The 25,562-nt window shown below is 32.4% G+C and overlaps 1 protein-coding gene and 1 pseudogene across 1 annotated transcript; both read right to left on the bottom strand.

Moving 5' to 3' along the window:
• Positions 1-4,826: 4,826 nt before the first annotated feature.
• On the bottom strand, positions 4,827-9,786 carry LOC111378717 (annotated as a pseudogene).
• A 12,286-nt stretch (positions 9,787-22,072) lies between these two features.
• On the bottom strand, positions 22,073-22,992 carry LOC111378713 (ethylene-responsive transcription factor 1B-like). The gene has a single exon (XM_023001948.1). The coding sequence runs from the start codon at positions 22,987-22,989 to the stop codon at positions 22,279-22,281; it is 711 nt and encodes a 236-aa protein (XP_022857716.1). The 5' UTR covers positions 22,990-22,992; the 3' UTR covers positions 22,073-22,278.
• Positions 22,993-25,562: the final 2,570 nt, after the last annotated feature.

Below are 25,562 nucleotides of genomic sequence, written 5' to 3'. Positions count from 1 at the left end.
AGAAAAAAGGGGTGTTGGCTAGCCACTATGGGGCCTAATAATGTGACGAAAAACGCATAGAGTTGGAGAGGACAGGTTTTGGACCCAACAAAGTAACAATAATTGTAATTTTGTGAATCTAAATTTGTGAAGTTGTTGTTATCTGGAGGACCACTGTGTCAATGCCAAAAGGAAAATACAAAGGGAATCGTGAGGACAGGAAAATACGAAATTGCGAGGAATGAATGAAGAGTGATTCTGGTAAACTAACAGTAAGTAGCGGCACGGTCTAATATTTAAAAATAAATGAGAATTGACTTTATATAAAGAGAAGTTGGTGAGCAATTCATTGATCAAAATTAATTGGGAACTAGACCAAGACAAAATATAATCCTTGAGACTTGTCGAATGATGTCAAAATAAACTTGTGTGTACAACACATAAGTGTCACTTCTATCATGTGTGAACTATATTGGAATGTTTGATACGCAAAAGTCACATAATTTGTATCAATAGATTCAATACCTAGTTACACAATTCTCTTAGTTAAAATCATTATATTAGAAGAAAAAGTTTCTATAGTTGTTATATCCTCAAGTTCGTTGTCGAACCCTCCCAAATTCCCTAGTTATTTTATGATATAAAATATCGAGATTTGTCATTCTACTAGGGAACTAGTATACGAGTTCTTCAATTTATATTCATGACATTTGAGATTTTAGATCTCCAAAATTAAATAGAGTCAATTGAGTGCCTATGCAATGAATGAAAGGAGCTATTAAGAGCATCTTCAACGCATTTTAAAGAGCGTGATCTAGTCTCTAGGTGGCATCTAGAAGGCATTATGTCTAATGAATAGACAATTTAGTTCAAATTTCATCTTCAATGTGTTCTGTCCATATTATAAATTTTTATCTTTAATATATTTAGGGCCTGTTTGGTATTACTTTTGAAAAGCTAAAAGGAGCTTTTGATATCCTCCCAACAGACTTTATTAAAGGAAATCATCATCAAAGACGACCTGTGTTATAATAAATGAGAAGATGTGGATAAGAATGGGACCGAAAAGGTTGAGGACAAATATATAGCGAAAAAAAAAAAAAAAATTGAAGACGACAAACAAAAAATGCGGTGTGAATATAATTATCCATTGATTTCTTCAATTTTAAGTTAGCTAAAGGTATTTTTGTCCTAAGATCAGTTTAAGGATTTTCGTTACGTAGGGTATCTACTTAAACTTTGTTAATTTACGACGTTGGTTGATTATTAACATTAATTAAGAGTTCTCTCAAATTCTTGCGAAAAGCTAATGAGTTTTTGACTCCCAACTATCAAGCATTCCCACAATCAATATGTATTTTTGTTATTTTTTTAATTTATTTGGATTGAATATTTTCATGGTTTTGCATCAGGTTGACACTCATTATTAACACATAAGTGTTTATTTTGAACCAAGCCAAATAAATATCCCCACAAAGTCTGGTCCCTTTACCCAAATATTTTGCACGTTTTAGCCTACAATTTACTATAGATTCAAAAAAGGAAAGGAAAAAAAAAAAAAAAAAAGGTGGTAACATTTTCATGGTCAAGAAAACACAGTTGTGTAAAATGTCCATCATCTTAGTTTTCAAAGATTCTAGAATTAATTTTATTTATTTTTTATTTTTTTTGGTGGATTCAGTTTCACAAACTTTGAAAATTTATTCGATAAAGAAACGAAGGCAAGAAACAAAAGAAAAATGATTCTTAAAGTCGATTTTGAATTTCTTAAAATAATACTTATGCTCCGTTTCATAACAATTTTTCACCCAAAAAAATCAATTTTTTGATCGTTATTTCACTATTTCAAAAGTCATTTTTGACTTCTTCACTCACAAATGAGACCCACTTTTCTCTCTAACGGTAAAAAATTCAATTCCTATAATCACTACCGAACATGCCGATAGTAATTTGACAAAAAATAATGCTATTTGCAATCGTTCACTACCGCAGTCACCCTACGTGATAATGAACGACTGCAAATAAAATTACTCATTGATAAAACGTTATCAAGAAGAATATATATGGAAATAAAAGAGAATTTGACACAATTGATTTTATTTGTACACACTTTAGTCAAATTCCAAAATAAAACACTGGCAAAGGAAATTATCTTAATATTGTGTGCTTGAAACAAATAAATTTACTTTTGACGGATTCAGCACTCTTAAAGTCTTCTTCAACGGTTAGTAAAGACTTGCCGTAAATTACTTTATTGGATTCCCTGAAAGAAATCAAATTAATATGAACTGAAATTCTTGAAAATTTGTGACGCTAAGGAATAAATATATAGGATTCAATTATTGTGGCTGAAAATTCTATCAAAATTCTAGAAGCTCCTTTTTCAAGAGCATTTTTTTTTTTCAACCACTGCACTTATCAAATTACAATCATATTACGTGCACATCAATTTTTACATTATGCCACGTGATGATATATTTCTGGACAGTTTAAAAAATATAACACTTTTCTACCAATCAAATCATGTCAACTTGGGTGGTCACTTTCGATGTATAAATGGCTCAACTTATCAAATTATGCTATTAGCTCTTGTTTGATTCTCCTTCTTTAAAATATAATTTTTCTCTCTTCTTTTCAACCACACATAAAAATGGCAAAATGACTCACGAGCTTGAGTTGCCCGTGCCTTGGCCTGTAAACAACTCGAGTCGACCTAGCTTGAGCCTCGGTATCGAGCCCCATCTTGGGGTGTCGGACTGAGCTCAAGCCAGCCGATGTGGCTCGTGGATCAACTCGAAATTTATATAAAAAAAAAATAAAATTATAAAGACGCTGGCTTCTGCCTTTTACAAAGGCAACTTATAGTTGCCATTAAAAAAAAAAAAAAATTTACTGAGCCGAAAACTTGGGTTAAGCCTCGATTTTTTTAGTCGAACCAAAAAAGCTCGAGCCTCGATTTTCGACTTGCGAGTTGGTTCGACTCGACTCGTTGACACCCATAACTACACATTTTTCAATAAAATAATATTACACGTAAATTCAAAATTTATCATTATTTTTTTAAATGCATATTTATTTATTTTTTATCAAAATGCTATTCAAAAATATATTATTTCCAAAAAAAATGAAGCTCAAGCATACGCTGAAGGCTTTTTATCTTTCTCGGATTTGATTATTTTAGTCGAATCCATCAATACACAAATATTGTCATAATTGATGAATCTAAAACTCGTATAATTAGATAATGACAGAAAGAAAAAAAGAAAAAAAGAAAAAGAAAAAAAGATGCCGTTTCGATGGAAGCCCAATTAATCAATAAATTTCAAATAAAAAAAAAATTAAACAACAATGTTACATTAGAATCGTATTTCTTTTATCTAACACGAGAAGCAAATTTTGTAGATGGGTTTAGAATAAATGGATTCTATTTTTTTCCCTTTATCGAAAACGAAAAGAGATAAAAATTTAAATTTAGTAAAAAAACAAAAACGGAAAGAATAAAAAAGAAAAAATAAAATAAAAAATAGCACGCCACCTTATCGACATCCCAAGTCGTTCCAACAACCCCATTGTCCCATGTTTGGTGCACAAAAAGCCCCTTAGAGACGACTTTATATCAAATCAAGAGAATACTTGCCAAGAGTCGAGTCCTCTCCATAGAAAATTTAACCAATTTAAATAAAGGTATAGTTAAAAATATCTTGCACTATTTTCCATAAAATTTTAAATCGTAGAAACGTAATTGTCTACATAACTCTATTATTAGTTGAACTCTACTTTTACAAATACTACATCCCAAAAGTGTCAAAAGTATGAAAAGTTAGTTATACTTTATACAAAGGATTTTGCTATATGCACAACCACACACATGGAACATCAACCCTGTTTAACAACCACACACATGAAAAGGAGGGGTCCACAACGAATAAAAATTGTGTGCCCCACCTCCTGTGAGGGTGTTGTCAATCGAGATAGTCAACCCGATTGTATGACTAACAAAATTCTTATGCAAATTCACGTCGTCACTTTTTGTTGAGATACCATTGCCGCTTATGCATAGGAGTAGCCATTGGTGAGTGGTGACTATCTTGTTACTTATCGTAGAAATTTCTAATATTAGAAGCAAGAGGCATTTGAGTTTGGTAAATGTCACGCCCAAGTTTGAATAAGTGCACAAAAAGGAAAACTGAAAGTCAGAAGTCAGATTTTTCATTAAATTCTTTTTGACATGTCCATTGCTAGCTTAGTAAGCCAGACTAGGAATGGTTTGAAATGAGGAAAAAAACAAAAACAAAAACTGATACACTTTACATTAAATTCTTTCTAGATCAGTGTTTTAGATATTTCGTCTATACGCGACGTTTGACCTTGTCACCTAATCACCCTTTATACTTTTTACTTCAAAGCTCATAATTTGAAGTTTGACACCATCATCTAATTACATTTTACGCTTCTTAGAATAGTGTTCAAGATATTATTTTCGTGTGTAGACATACACATCTCTTTCTAGCAAGTTGAGCGTTCCCAACAAAGACGAACCCTAAACTGACTCCATAATCTCCTGATTTTAATTGCTTAGTCTTCGTATTTTTTGCATTTCTCATTTAAAAAAGAGAGCACAAACCGTTAATTTATTCGTCTTCTCTTTAACCATTTAGACTACAAATATTACGAAAAATGATTGTTGATGAGCACAGAAATATGGCCAAAAGTAATTACTATCTTCCTTCTCATGCTGAACTTATAATCAGAGTTTCACTGTTACTGAACTTGTTGAAAAGTTCAGGTTAGTGGCCTATTTTATTTGGTTTCTCGAATATGTTACCTTCATTAGCTTCTCTAAAGAATAGCCAGACATCAGAATCATATTAATAGAATAGCTGACAAATTAAAGAACCTCAGAAAGTGTTACAACCATCTAAGTCGTCATTTGTTTCCCATTTCTTGAGTCAATTATTTCGGTAGGAGAATCATCAATTTACAAAGAATCCATCTCCTCGTGAGATTAGTTGGTATTCGATAATACATTAGGACAACAGTCGACATTATTGCAACTTCATGTTCTTCTCTTGGGATTACCTCATCTAGATGATTAATTATCTCTTACGCATCCAATTTTGCACCAAGAAATGGCTGCATACGAGAAAGGTAGAATAAACTTTCTTAAATGCCGTTAATATACACATTCAAGAAGATATAGTCAGTGGAGAGGGAGATTAAGATACAGATGCATGAATAATATGGTATTTACAATCTTGAATGCAAATCATACCGATCAAATCCGAGCTCTCTTATTGATTTGCTCATCCAATGAGCATTCTCGATATTATATTCATGATCTTGAACGTGCATTAGTATCGATGAGTTTTGTTAAACTTTTTGTAAACTGTAAGCAATGAGTCTTACAGAATATGTTCATAAAATTTGGGGTTGTGTAGCTTGAACAGAGCCACAACGACCTTGTTCACAAAAATAAAAAAAAATAAAAAAATCTGCTGCCTTAACTGGCAGAGGCAGCTAACTTCTATATCAAGCTGCCAACCGGCAACAAATCTGCTGTTGTTTGACAATAGATTAGCTGCCAAACAGGCAGCAAGAGACAATAAAAAAATCATAATTCGAAAACCGAGCTCGGCCCCGCTCAGTAAAGCCAGATCCAAAAGCTCAGGTCGAGCCTTAATTTTCTGAGCTCAACCTAGCTCAGGCCTAAAAAAGCCGGCCTTAGAAAAGTTCAAGCCAAGCCCGAGTCAAAAATTTTGGCTCGCGAGCTGGCTTGACTCGTTGACATCCCTAAACAGGGATGCAAAAGTTGGTGGCAACCGTATTTGATGTGGCTAGGGATGTCAACGAGCTAAAACTCAATGCTTGGGCTCGACTCGAGTAAAATCAAACGGACTTTTTTCGAACCCGAGCCGAGCAAAAGCTTGGCCAAAAAAACAAGGTTCGGTCCTTAAAGAGCCGAGCCAGCTCGATTTTCTCTCTCTCTCTCTCTTTTTTATTCCATTAAGGCCCGAGTCAGCGAGCAAGCCATTCGTCGGCTCCAGCTTGACCCAAAACCTCAAAATGGGGCTCGGCCCGAATCTCGAGCCGAGCTGACGAGCCCAATTAACATCCCTAGATATGGCCCTGTTCGAGAAGAATTATTTTAAAATCTATGGATCCTACAAAATGGATAAAAGTGATGTTTTATCATGTTTTAAGTTCAAAAAAGCTAAGGCAAACAAGCACTCTGAATCGTGGGAAGGACTCTCATAAAAGGTCGTGAGATATGACAGAATCAGGTAGTCAAATTTTGGGGATAAATTCAATTGGACGAGTTATGTCGACAAGTAAAATAAATAAATCGAAAAATGCATGGCACTTTTAACTAATGAAAGAAAATATTAATATTAACATCTATGATTTGACTCCATAAAGTTTGAACATCAATATAGTTGATTTTCATGTCAACTCCCATATTAACCTACAATGTATTTAGCATTTTGGCTTTGGCAAATTTTCTTATATTTCCCTCCAAAAGAAGACAGAAACTACAGTATGTAGAAGCAAAATTAAGGAATAAACCACCGTGTGAAAAAATAAATTCCACTCAAAACTTATGCGCACATCAAGTTGAACTCACATATCAATATTATATATGCTAGCATCCTCGATTTCTCACAAATCGATTGGCTTTATCTTCATATTCTGTATAATATTTCGAGACAGAACGTAAATTTATCTTGGAGTGCCGGAGTTCAGTAATATGTTTGGTTCCATAGGTGAAATTTGGAAAACTGTACCTTTGTTTTTGTTAGGTTCCTGGCTTGGTTGTAGTCGTGCTGCAGCCAAATCAAATTTTGGCTTCTTTTGTGCACGCTTTAGTATTTGGAACGAGCACATCAAAGACTCGTCTACGCTTATAATGGGACCATCACAGTCAAATTCTCCACAGTAATTCGGGGCAGAGAATATTGTGAAAAGCAGTCTGTCAGCTAAAAACTCGTACCTATCTTCAACTACCTACAATTAGTCCAATGGACAAATATCGAGATTCCTTATTACTGTCACTCAATATGCAAATCAACATATAGTTCAAACCTTGTGGGCGCAGCAAACGAGATCAAGATCATGCTTAAGAAATTCTGTCACCTTATCGGGACCAAATGTTTAGGATGCTCCTCTACAACAGGTAGGCAGTTAAAAACAGTCTGTGAATACTATCCACAGCCTCCCATTAAATCTTCTTTTACATTCATCATAAAAGCTGTATATACGATTGACTGATGCACATTCATGGTTTCCCCTTGGAAGAAGTTTTCAGGGTATTTTATCTTATAGGAAAGTAGAAGGCAGATTGTTTCTAGACCCTGCTTCCTCCGATCCACATAATCCCCCAAGAATAAGTAATTAGAGTTTGGAGGTAATCCGCCATATTCAAGAAGTCTTAGAAGGTCAGAATATTGACCGTGAATGTCCCCTTGCAAAATATCATTAACAGAAAAGTGAAATTAGAACGAAATTTAAAAAGTTTTGTAGAAAATACGAGAGCATCCTTGTATAAATCAATAAATATAAGCAATACAAAGAAACAAGTAACAAAAGCATATACTAAAGAAGAAAAAGTTAAAATCTTGCTCATTATTCTGTATGGTGGATAGCTTACTCAACGTGAACTTAAGCTTCATCTAAAGGTAAATGAACCTATATTAACTGATGGTAAATGAATCGATATGAAATGCGCAGGAAAAGATCCAGTTAACCATGACATTCAAACAATATACTGGTTTGTTAACAGTAAGGTTTTTACAGTACGTACCTAATCCATAATGCAACCACAGTCCCTACCAAGTTATAATAACTTTATTAAGAATAAAAGAATGACAACCATTTGTTGTTACTGTCAGATAGTACAGTAATACACATTAGGCAGCATAAAAAATTACACACAAGAAACAATTGTCAGACACAAAGAAAATGCCGAATCACATGTCCATGGCGGTGGCAAAGACGGTGGCCGATGTGGCCTGGACCGCCATAGAAACCCACCAGCGCCACCGCCACCACCACAACCAAGAAACGCCTCTTTTAGTGCCACCGCTACACATGTCACAAGGGAAATAGGAGGCAGAGGAAGGAAATCTCTTATATTTTGTTTTGTACGAGAGTGTATCGGGGTACTAATGGCTCTACATGTTCCTCACCTGTAGCCTTTTATTCAAATTACATCTATAAAAATAGTAGCTGTCCATAATACCAATTTATAGTGTGTCAGGATCTTGCGACCTAAAAAATATATATATATGAAAGTAGTCGTGATGGAGAATCTGAGTGAAGAGTTACAAGACAAGCCGATGTAGGAAAAAAGCGAAAGTAGAATAGTTCTCCGTTCTTTTGTTAAGGTATGCTATCTGCATTCCAATTGGACAATTTCACAGGGCTTGTAGAGCCAGATCAGGGAAAATATGAAACCAAGCAGGATAACAACAGAACATAAAATTTTTAAGTAAAAAGAAAGCTGCCCAATGTATAACATGGCTAGAAAGTGGAAAATATTTGTTTAAAGAATGACTTTATTTGCACACACTGCCTTCTGTTTTAGACTTAAACCAATGTTTTGGGTCAAATCTATTATACAGATTATGCACGAGTAGCTACCAGGATATGTCAAATGCAGTCCTTTCCCACATTGCGAATTGGTGTACGGGATTTAGTTCAATTCAACAGTAAAACTGCACTAAGTAAACAATAGTGTTTGACAATAAGGTACACCAAAATGTTGGTAGGACATTCAACTGACTAGGGGCGGACAATGGGTTAATCCTCTACTTCCCATCCAAGCAAAATGTCCTGTCATTTTCGAATCTCCTAAACACATGCCTAACAGTTGCTTCTACATATCGTATTCTGAAAAAGCCAAATGTCCAAACATTTTCGAGGCTCCCAAATGTTCGCCTAACATGTTGCATCTTAATATCATATTCTGATTTCATGATAAGAACTAATTATAATTCTTTTTAGACAAAGATGGACTCTACCTTATGAAACTAGTACCACGATTTCAAGGACTATTCCAAGAACTCATGCACTTTTTCTGAATTATTTTAATCATAATTTCACACAATCCATTGTCTCTCTCTAAGTACGGGAACTAAACATGCTCAACTGGTTTCTAAACTAAAGCAACCTAAAAAGTTGAGATAAAATTTCTACACCTAAACAACCAACTCTTACAATTCACAAACAAACAGTTCTTGATTCAAGTCAATCGAATAAGAACATTAGAAATCAATCCACATCGTTCTCAAAATTCACAAAGCACCAACTTTAACCATAGTTCATATCATCCTGAAGCACTGAATTTTACATAACAAAGTGATCATCACACAGCCAACTTAAAGTCAACATCCCAAATTCAAATAAAGTGAAATGAAAATCCAACTTCAGGAAAATCAAGGTAATACAAAAACCACTTCGAAAAAGTCCAGTTTTCAAACAAACATAAAAAGATCACCGCAAATTTGATAACAAAACTAATGAATTAAAAATAATCCCAATAAACTTTACCGATCTTAACGGGTGCATCAAGTTCATGAAGATGGGGCTGCTGCAAAAATATCTTTTTCAACTGCAAACAAAGCTGCTTGATTTCCGACTCCGATAGCTGCACTTGCTTCCCTGGCCTCCATTTAACCTCGAGCGAAGGCTTGATTATACCATCAAGAGCAAAAGAATCCATTTTCCCTGTGGGTTCAATTTTGAAATGGATTTATGGGAAAAAAATCGTGTTTATCTTGGTGGAAAAGAGAAAAATGAGTGAAGAGAGTGACCCCTGTTTGGAAAATAATTTTACTGATGATAAAGAGTCGAGTCGAGTCGAGCCGAGTTGACTCGTGAATCGAAATTCAAGGTTAGAGCACGGCTTGAGTAAAATCACTCAAGTTTTTTTTTGAGCTCGAGCCAAACAAAACTCGACCAAAAATAAAAGACTCGACCTGAACTTTCGATTTAGGCTTTAGCGAGTTGAGCCGAGCTCGAGCTGGTTCGATATTCTCTTTCTCTCTCTTTTTTTTTTTTTTTTTTTTTCAAATACACTTAGGGTGTGTTTGATTACATTTATTTTCTATGGAAAATATCAATTTTCCACCCAAATTCCTACTTGAAGTGTTTGATTGCTATTTTTTCCATGAAAAACATTTTCCAACTTTTGAAAATATGTCTAATTTTTCTTGTTTTTAAGGAAAATATTTTCTTTGGGTAGAGGTGATTTTTATTTTCCTCAAAATAAGGAAAATATTTTCTTTTTTAGGTGATATTTTTCATGTTAATCAAACACACTCTTAGTGAATTGGGTGCGATGAAAACCGTGTTTTGTGATCTGCGGATGTATTAAATTTTTTTCAAAAAACTCTGAACCAATAACATAAACGGAAGGTGCCCACATTGTCAAAATATCAGTGGACAAAGAGATCTGAATTTGTCACTAAAGAAAGGCAAAATTCAACCACATTTATATTTGGTTCGTCATGGAAATTCAACCACATTTCTATCGTGTTCATAAAGAAATTTGATCGCTAATTAATTTTGATTAATGGCATTTTTCAGGAATATATGCAGAGTCCCTAATTTCTCTCTTTTGCTATGGAATACATGATTTCTGATGATGATGCAGAAGACCTATCCACACTACATCCTTAAATGTGATACTCTAAATCCAATAGAAAAAAATAAATAAATAAATAAAAGAGAGGGAAAAAAATAAAAGAATGCAAGAACCATAATGAATTTCACTCGACAATAAAATTTAAACAAGCTCGATGTCAGCTTGCGCATGCGCACGCACACGCACACACATAACAAAGCAACTACACAAGTAATGGTATGATGCTCTGCACTACCTATTTTTCCTTTCAGCTTCAGTTCACATTGCATTGCTTATTCCTTTTTACCAGTATCCACAACGAGGCTCGAACTTAAGCCAATAACCTAATAATACTCCATTCTTACCATGAGTAATGCCATACATACAACTTGAGGATGATTTCCATGTAAGATGACATTAAATTCTTGCTTGTTTGCTCTGGCACTAGCTCTCTACACTTCTAACATCGAAGTTTCCAACATTTCTTCTGTAATGTATGTACAATCTTTCGTTAGTTATGCGATTTTTGTTTGTTTAAGTTATATGGTTTTGATTAGTATGTAATTTTACCGGTGTTTTCTAAAACTTGATTTTATAAGTGGAAAAACGATTATAAATGGTCTGTCCACTTGGTATAAATCTGTTAATTGATTTATGGTGACCCAAATCCTTGTTTCTTTGTGGTTGTTCTGGACCATTGGTTTGAATCTAATGGTTGTGGCTCAAGTCATGAATTATTTGGTTAGTAGCTCCATTTTGACAGGGGAAATCAATTCAAGCTTGATAGACTTTAGCTCCTATATTTTCTCTCACTAAAATCTCAAGAAACTTTTAATCTTCAAGGCTGGTTGTTCTTCACTTTAAATCAAATCTGGTTCCTAATTTCTAATTTTTGGTCTATTGTAAAGTCAGTCTTGTATGGTGGTTTATATATTGTGATCATTTGCAGAAGTCTTTGGTGCTTTTGTAGTTGATTAATCTGTATAGAATTTATGCTACACTTGGTTTCAATCTTATGTCGATTAGATGTTGGATTTATTGAGATCCATACAGATTGATGATAGTGTCTTTGGGTCTGATTGTTATATTCTAATCTTGAACTCTTTCTTGAGTGGCTCTTTGCACATAGTTACGGGAATTTTACCTTTGAGCTCCCTAGGCATTGTCGATCTGGGTGACCATATATTTATGTTGTGTTTACTGTTTTTTGTGAGTTCGTAGTTCGTTTTCTAAATTATGCCTATTTCTTGTGCGCGAAATCCTAACAAAACTATTATCAGAGCCTCATAAGGCGTTGGGTAAGGCATTTTCGAAACTTGATTTGAGTTTCTTATGCATAGATGCATTTTTTTATTCGTGCAGTTCTTGAATTTGATCTGAACTAAGGTTCTTGGAGGCTAGGATTTGAGATCCAGCTCTAAAATTATCATTGGAGTTGGATTCTAATTTCTAAAAAATGAACTGGAGATTTAAATACTGTTATACACAATATTTTGGTTAGATTGTTCCAATTACATTTTCAGTAATTGATTTGCACAATTTAAATGTTATATGTGAATCTATTGATATTAATGTAACTTAGTTCATTCAAGAATCTGAATAAATTGTTTGATTGTAATATGGGTACATTTAGGTTTTTTCAATTTCTTCAATCTGAGTATTTGGTACCATCTGTGATAATTCTGAAATTGATTCTTCTTGTTACTGTTTCAGTTCGTGCATATTCTTTTAGTGTTGATTTTCATTTTGAGATCAGCTTACTTTTCATAAATGGCAAAAACTTTTTCAAAACTTTTTTGCAACTTCAGTGATCTTCAAATTGAAAATCACTTATTTCCATGAGTAATAGCCACCCTTCTATAGAATCTGTGATGATTTCGAAGGTTGAATTATTACAATTTGTTGGAAGTGGGATTACTTTATTTGGAAGCAGAAAATGAGGGTCATATTGGTCCAACAAAGTGTCGTTAAAGCTCTTGATGATCTTGAAAATTTTTCGACTGAATTGAAAGCTAAACCTGATGAAATTCTAGATATGAATGAAATTGCATACAGTTCTATCATATTGCACTTGTTTTGATAATATAGTAAGACAAGTTGGAAGATGCTAAAACCCTAAAACCTTGTGGATTGCATTAGATGCTTTGTTTCTGACTAAGACTTTACCTAATAAAATTTGCCTCTTAGAGAAACTCTTTAGTTTCAAAATGGATATTGGAAAAGATTTGGAAGCTAATTTGAGTTATTATAGTATCCTAATTAAGAGCCTTACTCATAATGACAAAAATTTTGAGGATGAGGACCCTGCAGTGATTCCTCTTAATTCGTAATTTGATTCCTATAAGGATATAAAGAGCGTGAGAAAATACTCAATGCACTAACGAAACAATTGTCACTAATGCTCTAAGATTTTGGGAATTGGAGGTCAAGAGAAAATTTAGAACAAGTTCAACAGAGGAGAGTATGCATGTAAGAGAAAAAACTGAGAAGAAGAAAAATAACATCAACAATAAAAGATCCAAATCTAAATCAAAAAGTAGATCTAAATCAAGGGATAAAAGCAATAAAAAAGTGTTGCGATTGTGGGAAGTTAGGTCACTTTAAAAGAAATTGCTTTGAATGGAAGAGGAAAAAAAAATAAAAATTAAATGATCAAAATAATGATGAATTGAATAATTCTACCATAGGTTCTGAATTAGATAGCCTACTTGTATGACTATGTCCAATGAAGAAATTGATAAGGAATGGATCTTGGATTCAAATTGTAAATTCCACATATGTCCTAATAAATCTTGATTTAATAATTACACAGAAATTAAACATAGGAAAGTGTATATGGGTGATGCTCTCAAAGTGTTTCTCTAAATTTGAAATATTTCCATCAGAATGTATGATGGTACTGTTAGGCAACTGAAAAGTGTGAGATACATCCCAAACTTAAAAAGAAATCTCATCTCATTGGAAATTCTTAAAGATGATGGACAATCTTTCAAGTATGATAATAACATACTAAAAGTGATGAAGGAATCTTTGGTAATTTTCAAATGGCCTAAAAGAAATGGATTGTACTATCTTACGGGAGAGACTGTTACTCTTCAAGATGTTAAATCTTTGACCATAACTGAAAACAAATTTGAATATGGTATAATATAATGGGACATATAGTAAATAAAGATTTGAAGTATCTACGTAAACAAAAACTACTTGGGAAAGATATGATTTAGTCCCTTCAATTTTGTGAAATATGTGTGTTAGGTAAGTCACATATGGTCAGTTTTGAGACTAGGCTACATATTACCTCTTGGCCCCTAGACTATGTCCACTTGGATTTTTGGGGACTGGAGAGTCACCCTACCTTTGGAGGGAATAAGCACTTCCTTTCTATGGCTAATGACTACTCAAGAAACTTATGGACTTATCTATTGAACTCTAAATATAAGACATTTCAAAAATTCAGAACTTGGTTTAAGATGATTGAGAATCATCTTGATAAGAAGTTAAACACTCTGAAAATTGATAATGATTTAAAACTTTATAAACTGAGTTTGATAACTTCTGTAAACAAAAGGGAATTGTAAACAAAACAGTTAAGCACACATCTTAACAGAATGAGATCGTTGAAAGAATGAACATAATCCTAATAAACAAGGTCAGGTGTTTATTGATTAGTTCTAGATTGGCTAAAGGTTTTTGGGTTGAGGCTATGACTACACCTGTTTATTTTATAAATCAATCTCCATGTAGTTTTATTGGGTTTAAGACTCCATAGGAGTTTTGGACTGGACAATCCCCAAACCTTTTCTCATATTGGGATGTTTAGATGTGTGGCATATGGACATTAGAATGAAAGAAAGTTGGACCCTGGAGCAACTAAATGTATTATACTTGGGTACCCTAAAGTAGTTAAGGGGTACAGGGTGTAAGTATTAGGAGTGCAAGGCATCAAGATCATTAATAGCAAAAATGTGGTATTTAATGAATTTGAAAAATAAAATTGACAATCCAAAAGAGCAAACTGAGAAGACTACTTTACATAGTAAGGTGAAGTTAACAAGGCTTATTCACACTCAACTTGAGAATGCTGAAGTTGGTGTTCAACAACCTGATGAAAATGTTGTTAACACATGTGAAGATAAAGTAGATCTACCTCAAACTGGGGTTGAAATCGAAATTGAAAACCCAAATATCTCCACTGTTGAGACAAGTACTCAAGATTATCAATGGTTAGAGATAGGGAAATGAGACAGGTTAAACTAAATCCAAGATATGAAATAAATAACTTGATTAACTTTGCCCTTGTCCCTTGTGAATCTTTAGAGTATTCAGAATCTTCATCTTATGAAGAGCCCATGAATAGCTCTAAATTTGAGAAATGGAAAGATGCATTGAGTGAAGAAATAAAATCTTTATTTGAGTATAAAACATGGAAACTAATAAGGAAACTTAACAATAAAAGAGTTATTCAATGCAAATTGATTTTCAAACTAAATGATGGGATTACTTCATCTGACCCTTTGAGATATAAAACTAAACTTGTAGTTAAAGGTTTTACTCAAAGGGAGGGTATTGACTATAATGAGATATTTTATCCCTTTGTCAAATAGAGGACTATAAGATTGATTTTTGCATTAGTTGTTCAATTCAATTGGGAATTTGAACAATTAAATGTTAAGACGGCATTCTTACATAGTAAGTTAGGTGAGGACATCTATATGAGTCAACCCTAAGGGTTTGTGGTGAAGGACAAAGAAATTATGTTTGTAAGTTACAAAAAACGTTGTGTGGACTCAAACAAAATCCAAAGCAATGGTACATTAAATTTGACACATGTGTTGAAGATTAGCTTTAAGAGAAATTAAAAATATGATCATTTTCTATACTACAATTATGTTAGGGTTGGTAATGAAATTTATTTACTTCTATATTGATGACATGCTATTGGCCAGCTTTACCAAAGTTGAAATACTAAGACTTAAAACCTTCTAAAGACTGAATTTGATATGAAAGACTTAGAAAATGCCAAGAGTATTTTGAAAATGGTTATTAACATAAATAAACAAGAGAATATTTGAAGTATAACACGAATGATGTGAACCTGGTTAGCAAGGTCGTTATCGAACCCACAGGAATTGGCACCGGATCCTAAGAACGCCCAAATATGACCAAGGTTTAAGAATCCACCCTCAAAAGTGAACCAAGCAACCGAACGTATATGAAACAAACGACCTCTTAATCACACAATCTTGAAATCTCATCTGGATTTGTCAATTTGAATTTCAAAATAGTGAATTAAGTAACCCAAGGTATATTAACCAATGACCTCTTAATTACACAATAATGAAATCGCACCCGGTAATTTTTGAACGCCACAAGGAAATTAATCCTTTGATAAGTTTGACCCGTTTATTAAAGAACAAAGTTTGAAAGGAGAAAATCTCAATAATTCATTATCAAAAGTCTTGTATTACAATGTAGAAAAATAAACATATTTATACTAAAACCTAGAATAAAGTTTAAATGGGATAAAATTCTAGAATACCAAGAAATCTATTAAAATCGGAAATAGAGTCCTAAAATATCTAAATTACCAAAAATAAGAAATTGGGCCAAAATAAAACTTCTCCAGATCACATCAACGAGTTGTTTATTTGAACAAAGTTATAACCAAGTTTGTCATGAATGATGCTAAGTATGTCAATGTACCTCTTACAGCCCATACGAATCTATCATCAGCCCAACTACCTAAAACAAAAGGTGAAATGAAAAAAAATGAAGACTATCCCATATGCTAATGCCATAGGATCTGTCATGTGTTCTATAATTACTACTAGGCTGATTTAGCTTATGTTGTAAGTTTCCTACGTAAATTTATGTCTAATCCTGGAAAATTAGGCTGGGTTGAAATGGCTTCTGAGATATATAGCTTGGACATTGAGTACATGATTAGTGTTTGGAAAGATATCCGGACAGCTTATTTTAAAAGGGGTATGTATGCTCTGATTTTGTTGGTGATAGAGACCAAAGAAAGTCTACTTCTGCCTATTTCTTCACATTTGGTGATAATTACATCACATGGAAGTCACAACTTCAATCTGTTATCCAGTACAGAGCATGAATATGTGGCAATTACTAAATACGTAATAGAGTGTATTTGATTGAAAGAAATTTTGGGAGAATTGAATTTTTTGCACAATTCACTCACAATTTTCATTGATAGTCAAAGTTCATTACGTCTATGTAAGAATCCTGTTTATCATGAGAGATCCAAGCATATTGAGGTGAAGTGTAATTTCATACGAAGCATGCAGTGAAGTCATTCTTGAAAAAAATTCATGCCAATGTAAATCCATGAAGTTTAGATCTTGTTTGTCTTTACTCCATATTGATATGAGTTAATCTTCTGCGAGAACATGGGCAATGATGTAAAGCAAATTACCGTCACATGCAATATAGCAACTAGCGAAAGAGTGAAAGGTTTGAGAAAATAAGATGAAGATTGTAAAATTTGTTTCCTAAAACCCGATTTATAAGTTGAAAAATCGATTTTAAATGGCCTGTCAACTTGGCATAAATCTATTGGCTGATTATGGTAACCTAGATCTGTGTTTCTTTGTGACTGTTCTGGACCATTGGTTTGGAGCTAATGGCTGTGGCTTAAGTCTAGAATTATTTGGTTAGTGGCTCTTTTTTTTTTTTTTTGTTGGGGAGAGTCAATTCATTCTTGATAGACTTTGGCTAATGTATTCTCTCACTAAAATTTCAAAAAACTTTTCATCTCCAAGGCTAGTTGTTTGTCATTGTAAATCATATATGGTTTCTAATTTCTGTTTTTGGTCTATTGTAAAGTTGGGCTTCTATGGTGGTTTATTTATTATGATCACTTGCAGAAGCCTTAGGAGCTTTTGTGGTTGATTAATCTGCATAGAATTAGGCTACACTTGGTTTCGATTTTATGCCTATTAGGTGTGGGTTTTAATGAGTTCCATACAGATCAATGATAGTGTCTTTGGGTCGGATTGTTGTACTCTAATGTTGGATTCTCTCTTGTGTGGTTCTTTGCACATAGTAATGAGTTCTTTATCTCTGAGCCCTCAAATTAGGCATTGTTGATCTGAGTGATCGTATCTTTGTGTTGTGTTTATTGTTTTCTGTAAGTTTGTGGTTCGGTTTCTACATTCTGCCTATTTCTTGTGCGGGAAATCCTAACATTTACCATTCTCTTAACATTTGGGCTATTTATATTGTCTGGTTGTATTTTTTGTTCAATTGCTTTGACGGTGATAATTCATATCAATAACTAGATTGTGATCTTCTGGTAAATAATAGTTACTGATAAGCAATTTATTTGTTAGTTGTAATTTTTTAACAAATTACAATTCCGGTAATATCATGGTAAAAGATTACAATTCTGGTTATTTCATTTATGTAATTATTACAGTTGAGATTTATTGCTGTAGTTCTTGAGAAAATTTCTTACATTCGACATTTTTGTTACCTTTGTGCAGTTATGGAAAGCATTAATATATATATATGTGGTCCTGGTAATTTATGAAACAGTTTATTATCAATTTCTTGATTAAATATATTTCCTAATATTGAAGTTAAATAATGATATTCATTTAAAAAGTTTTTAACATATCTACCTTTAGCCCATTTATAAAGACTAAGTTGTTCTAAATCTCTCATAGCTACATATATATAATTAAAACTAAGAATATAGAAGCTACAAATTTAGATTTAGAAGATTTTAAGATACATATAAAAGAACTTTTAGAATTAGGAGTAATTAAAAAATCAGAAAGTCCTCATAGATCAGCAGTTTCCATTATCTTTTAATAAAAAACTTAATCCTATAATAAAATCTGTATCTTTAATATTTAAAGGTCTAACTCATACGGATTCTTTAGGAAAAATATATTCTATGCTTCTACCACAATTTGTTTCAAAACTAATCTTACTTCTGTACTAGCAATCATACTTTTGTCTATATTATTAATTTTTTCATCATATATGGTAACTAAAACCTTACATCCTAAATTTTTCCTCATTAATCCTTTTATTCCTATAACTATTAATCCTAAATGCATGAATCTAGATCCCAAATCTCTTTACCCTTGTATGTAACAGATTTATCAGTCTGTTAAGTCTGATTATTTAATTTAGTAGAGGAATCAACAGTCTCCCAAGTCTGTTGGACTTTTGGTAAGTCCACAACTTTCAACGGATTTGATAAGTCTTTACCAGCTACCGTTTGGGCTGGACTAACTATGGATTTATTGGGCTCCATAGTACCTGTTGGATATTGGACTTTTAAATCCAAAATCTCTTTTTCAAGTTGGGCCACTTTCTTTTGAAGTTGGGTTCTTTCTAAAGAAAGGTTCTGGTTTGCTTCATTATTAACTCTATAATCTTTTTCTACACTTGATGCAGATGTTATTTCTATTTCTTTAGATTTATTATAATCTAAAAAGAAAAAATTGAAATATCAGAAATAAAAGTTCTTAGAAAAATAATAGAAAGTTTAGAAGAAATGCAAATATATATATATATATATAATTAAAGGAAATGGATCTAGCATAATGAAAATAGAGGAAATTACAAAAAATGTCCATTTTGACAATCATTTGCAAAAACATTCAAAAATTTTCAATGTCCGTTTTTGCAATTAATTGGACGAGATACCCCTAAGTAGTTTCCATGAGAAATTACATTAAAATGATGTTCTCGACATTTCAAATGTCGTTCTCGATATTTGAATCTGTTTATATTTGAAAAGTACACATGTCAAATCATAATATTAAATGTTTTCGACATTTCAAACATTGTTCTCGACATATTAAATGTCTAAAATGACATTTCATTCCGAACATGACATTTCTTTACACTTTAAATGTTGTTCTTGACATTTTTGTTTCTAACATTAATTGTGATTTGACATATGCAATATGAAATTATTTATTCATTCATTAAGGGTAAAATAGAAAATTTAGTATCAAATTTGGTCATTTTTTCAAAAATTATCAAAAGTGGACATTTTTTAATTGACATGTGTAAAATTGGGTTTTTTTGCAAACACCCCTAATGAATATACAGGTGTAGGGGTGGTATTGAAATTATTGTTCCTTTTGGGGTTTCCTATATCAATATGGTTCCAGAAATGGAATATGACTCCAATGGAATGATCAAAACATGACTAAGTTGGCTACCACTCTTCCCCCCACCCCCCCCGCCCCCCCTTTTTCCACATAAGCTAATATTTTCTTCAATAGATTTTATTATTATTATTATTATTATTTTTTATTTATTATTTTTTTTTTTGTAAAGATCAAATAGCTGTAACAATTTGATTGTTTCAAATATTGAGGTCATATTAAAATTGACAAGGAGAAATATACTTAAGCGGACCCTTTTACCTTTTGGACCGAGCGACAAATTTCTAATGCGAATAATTGTCTACTACTTCACTTACTTTCGATTTCCAACGTACCGGGGTACTTAACCTAATAATTAAATCTCTTTCATTGACAAATCAAAGATCCCAAAGTTTACAGATAACAACTATTAGCCCGTAATGGATTAAGGTAAATCATAAACTAGTCAATGTGGAGTTCGATTCTCTCTAGCACGATCACACATTAGAATTACATTTTTACTCAAAATGGTCGTGTCCAATACACTTTCAGATATACTAAGTAAATCTTGAACTTTCCTCTCCATGGTCGAGACAAAATTGCAAACCCCAATTAGACTACTACTATAGCTTTAACATAACAGAATGTCAATCTCTCGTTCTATACTGGTGAGCAATTAATTTCTCAATCAATATACAATATACTCTCTTTTGTACTCACCATTTTATTTTATATTTCAATGCTACAAAGAGAAATAATCGACTAACTTGGCATTCAATTATTTATAAGTAATTGGTCAATTTCGGAAAGATGCGTTAATCATTAAGTTAAAATATAGCAAAATAAATATCTCTACACACAACAATCAAATTCTTTCCGTACGAATTGATACACAAAAGAAAGGTGACTAAGTTCACTTAACCATCTAGTAGTGTAATAATTACCCTCACCTAAAAGTGGGGAAAAACTAATATGATTTGGCCACTTCATAAATTTTGTTCACGAAAATTACGATTTAACCCTCATTTTAACTAAATTTGATGTGGACATATACTTTGAACTTTAATTGAAGAGTTAGAACAACGAAGAAAAATGTGGATTGAACAAAGATCGAATGTGATTTAAAAGGCTAATTTTAGACTTTGTTTCTTATTGAAAAAGTTTTCAATAATCAAATTTACTATGAACATCTCAATCTTATCGTTTCATCCCTGGTTTCATCGAATTTGATTGTTGAAACTCACTTATATATTAGCTCAAGGTTGGGTGCTTGCCAATTTGTCAACCATTTTCCAACACGATACACGATGAATTTGGAATAATAGGATAACCTCCGACTTTGATTTTCCTTCATTCAAAAATGATTTTGACCAAATCATATTCACATGGAAACTAGTTCAAGTAGCATAAATTTATATTCCACTAAATTAAATATAACTTAATAGTAATAGTGAAGAATATTACTTATTAAAATTTGTTCGTCGACACTATACGAATTCTTTTATTGTTTAATTTGCTGAATATGTAAGCATAATGCACTAATTGCATTCGACAACTTGATGGTCGGATGCATGCCAAGAAAATATATTTATTTTATTGCTTATTGATTTAATAATGGATGGAAAATATATATTTTTGCTAATTATTTATCAAAAAATTTATCCTCTATCATAGAATAACTTTGTCATTATATATAGTAACAAGGAATTACACGTATACTTTTGATAATTATTCATGAAAGAATGGGACCCATTTATAGGCTATAGAGCACAGCTATGTGATTGTATAGGCATTCCATGTGTAGCAAGTGCGATTTTAATTAATGAAATAAGGCAATTTGTTAATGAATAAGATGTGGACAATTATCTTAAACTAATCTCTTTAATTCTCACATTCACACAGTAAGCATAAATCCATTTTTTTAACCCTAAAATAAGTATTCAAAATATCTTTTTTTTTTTTTTCCTCAATAATGGACATTAGGGGCTAACTAAACATAAATTAATTGATTCTCTTTCTTTAACTTTCTAGATAGTTACTTCACTTGTAGTGTCGATCAAATGAAATGACTAATTCTAGTTTCATCGAAACCTTGCTTATGCATGAGTGTTAAACTTGGCCCCCATTTTATGGAAATAAAAATGGGTGGAATGGTATTTTTTTGAAAAATGAGTGATTGAAAAAGAAAGAAATATTATTTTATGGAAGATTGTGTGATTGAAAATAGGAAAATGAAAAATAGAACGTAATGGAATGAAATTGATCAGAAAGATTGTGTGGTTGTAAACTTATCCTAACATGCACGTTGAGGAATAGAAAAATAATTGTTTACCCAAACTAGTATCCTCAAAATATTTCTTCACAATTACATTTCACCATCTCAAAGAATGAGAAGTAAAAAGAGGATAAAATAAAGCAAACTCCTTCACAAAAATACTGCTTAACAACAATTCCAATACTAAAAACAAGAAAGTTAAACGCGAAAAAAAAGAAAAAAAGAAAAAAAAAAGTTGTCTTTTCTTTTGTTTTTGCTACATTGAAAACGTTCTAAGTAATAAACCAAGAATTAGCATCTTCACTTGTACTCAAAAGTTGTTCCAAATAATCAGCACCCAAATCCTCAAACACCACCATATTTTCCTCCTTAATTTCCATCCCCTTGCTCTTCTTGTTCCCACTCCTCTTCCTCAATGAATGTTTCCTTTTCAATGCAATAACAGGTGAACAATCTGCCTCAGTTATAAACTTCATTTCACAGAGAGACTCCCTCACCCTTTCCACCGGAAAATTCAGAATCGCCGCCTGGCCACGCAATGAAAACGCTGCTTGATCATAAGCTAAAGCAGCAGCTTCTGCAGTATCAAATGTTCCTATCCAAACCCTTATTCCATTCCTTGTAGAATCCCTTATTTCAGCTGCAAATTTTCCCCATGGCCTTTTTCTTACACCTCTGTAAGACTTTTCCTTGGTGGGTTTTTTGTCTGGTACTGAATTTACTTCATCTTCTTTTGTTTGATGATCATATGAATTTGATTCTGAATTTTCTTCTTGTGCAGCTTGTTCTAGAATACCATACAGAAGCATTTCTTGTGAATCATTTTCATTGAAAGGAAGTGAATTTTTCTCCAAGAATTTTACATCCCACCATGGAAAAGATTCTACTGATCCAAAGGATGATTCAGAGGAATAATTATCAGAATTCATGGAGTGAAAAACAGAGGAATCCATTTGAAGTAGGTGGGAATATTTTGAGTCCATTGTGGGTGAAACTGCCTTTTTATATACCTATGAGTCGGGGTGCGGGGTGGCGGGGGAGCGGAGGCGTAGTGGGGTTAGGGGAAGATCTAAAATAAAAAAATAAAATAAAATACGCAAATTATAATCTGATAAGGGAAGGGGTGAACTTTGAAAGGGGGAAAATGGACAAGAGGGGATTTTTATTGGGATTAATTATTAATTTTATGGACTAAATTATATTAGGCCAATATCACACGTGGGTCAAAGGAAGCCAGGCGGGCTGTTGGGTGACGTCATCATCAGATAAGATTTCCTTAGTCCTTTGTAGTGAATGGAAAATTTCCTGCAACCTTTCTACGTTGTAGAAAATTTTGTCACATTATTTGACATAATATTACATGATATTCATGTAATAAGAAATTATTACCATCAAAATAATCGGATTTATCATATTGGATCATCAAGAACATATGAACCAAAGTGGAAGCGTACTTGAATCGGTCATTATTAATTAAGATGATTGAATCCTACGATTATGTCTTCCAAATGAACAAGTAACTTTTTATTCTCTCTAGTAATGGGAGGCAGAACAGAATGACTAATATTTGTAATTTGAGGACCGTAACCGTGTTTATATAGTGATTGCCTGTTAACCTAATTCATCCCATTATAAAATTAGGAACAATGACCTAGTCTCTACACATAAGAGCCCATACTTTAAATTAGATTCATTAAAGTCCAAAATATCGGAACCTTATTACATTACTTTTAAAGTGCATTATCAAATTTGATAGCTTTTAATTTAATACACAATAATTCAAATATAAACTCACATAACTGATTAAAAATTCCTTACAATTCAATCATTCACGGTTTAAAATATAATCAACCTTCACATTCAATCATACCCGTCAACACCGTATCTGTCGACTAAGTGGGCAATATTTTTTGGTAAAATGGCTTAACTCATTTTTCTATAAGAATGTAGTGGCCAAATCTTTTATTTCACTAGTTTAATTAAAGCAAGTTTGGCATTGCTTTTTCTTAGCAAAAGCAGCTTTCTTTCAACAATATTATCTTGATGCTACCTTCAAAATACAAAGTAAACTTTTAAGTAGGCCAAACATTATCTACTTCGTCCAAATTTAGTTGATATCTTGAATTTGTTCAATTTAATATTAATTTTCGTCGTAATAAATTTTTATTTCAATAGTTATATCTTGAAAGTAACAAGGGGCTTGTCATGTTGTTATATATTTTGGAATTTTTATAGATTACATGCCTTCAAACTTAGGATACATTGAACCCAATTTATTAAATAATCAGAATAATTTAAACAAGAAAGTACTTATACATCTTGATCATATGATGCAATTAATTGATTAATTAAACAGGGACTAAATAATCAGAATAATTTAAACAAGAAAGTACTTATACATCTTGATCATATGATGCAATTAATTGATTAATTAAACAGGGACGGTTAAACAAGAAAGTAATTGAACATCTTGATCATATGATCCAATTGTGAGATATTGAATTTCATTTTCACAATTTTGATTAGTTAATTAAAATTTTATTTAAATCAAATTAATTTGTAAGTATCTATTAACTTGTCAAGTTGAAACGTTGATAATTAACAAAAGTTTTTATTATTCAACTATGACAATAAAAAAGAAATTTATTTAATGATATGATGTATATTCGTTAATATTAAAATAATTTTATTGGATTACCTATAAGAGAGGGAATAGTTGACCCCACGCTTTTAATTTTTTTTTTTTTTTGGCCCATTTGTACTCGTGTAGAACACATGAACTTCGTAGGTATTTCTATGTTACGTAGGATCGAGCAACATAGCCTGTATGAGTAACCGCATGATTGACATAATACACACATGTAAGGGTCGAGATTATTTTATTCATGGGGGATCGACGTCAGGCATGTAAAGGTGCTGTCACCCGGAGTGTCAACAACACAAATCGTTTGGCTTTTTCCATGTTACGTATTTTTAACCAATTACGGTTCATGTTTCGAGTAGGCAAAATTAGAATGAACGAAATGTTGTATGTACAAAATATTTTATTTTATTTGGCTAAGAATATTTTGAGTTTAATAGATAACGTTTGGTAACACGTCATGGATGTCATTCGAGAAGTCACGTCTTTTGGATTTCACGGCAAAGAAAATTGAAATTCTTCTCTAATTATTGTCACAGTTCAATCGTCTTTCAATTTTATACCTTACTTTCTTCACGACACGTAAATAAATGAATATATCTCCTCTTAAAATTTAAAATTTATGACGTGAAAAAAAATTATTGAGGTCCTCGAATAAGATAATAAACAAATAAACAAACAATAGCTACAATAAGATTATGAGTAATTAGTACAAAATATCTTTACTTTTTAATATTATTGTGCAAAACTTAGGGACCTTTCATTTTTTGGGACTTTTACTTTTACCTTGACATTTTATTACGGAAATCATCATTTTCATCAATTTTTTCGTGTAAACTGATAAATATACCTCCTGTTTAAATAAAACAATAATAAAAAAAGAAATGAAAAGTTAAAGAATAAATTGCAATTATG

The sequence above is a fragment of the Olea europaea genome, unplaced genomic scaffold (assembly GCF_002742605.1).
Source record: "Olea europaea var. sylvestris unplaced genomic scaffold, O_europaea_v1 scaffold1858, whole genome shotgun sequence".
NCBI lineage: Eukaryota > Viridiplantae > Streptophyta > Magnoliopsida > Lamiales > Oleaceae > Olea > Olea europaea.
The sequence above is the reverse complement of the archived record's forward strand: the minus strand, read 5'-3'. Positions and strand labels throughout refer to the sequence as shown.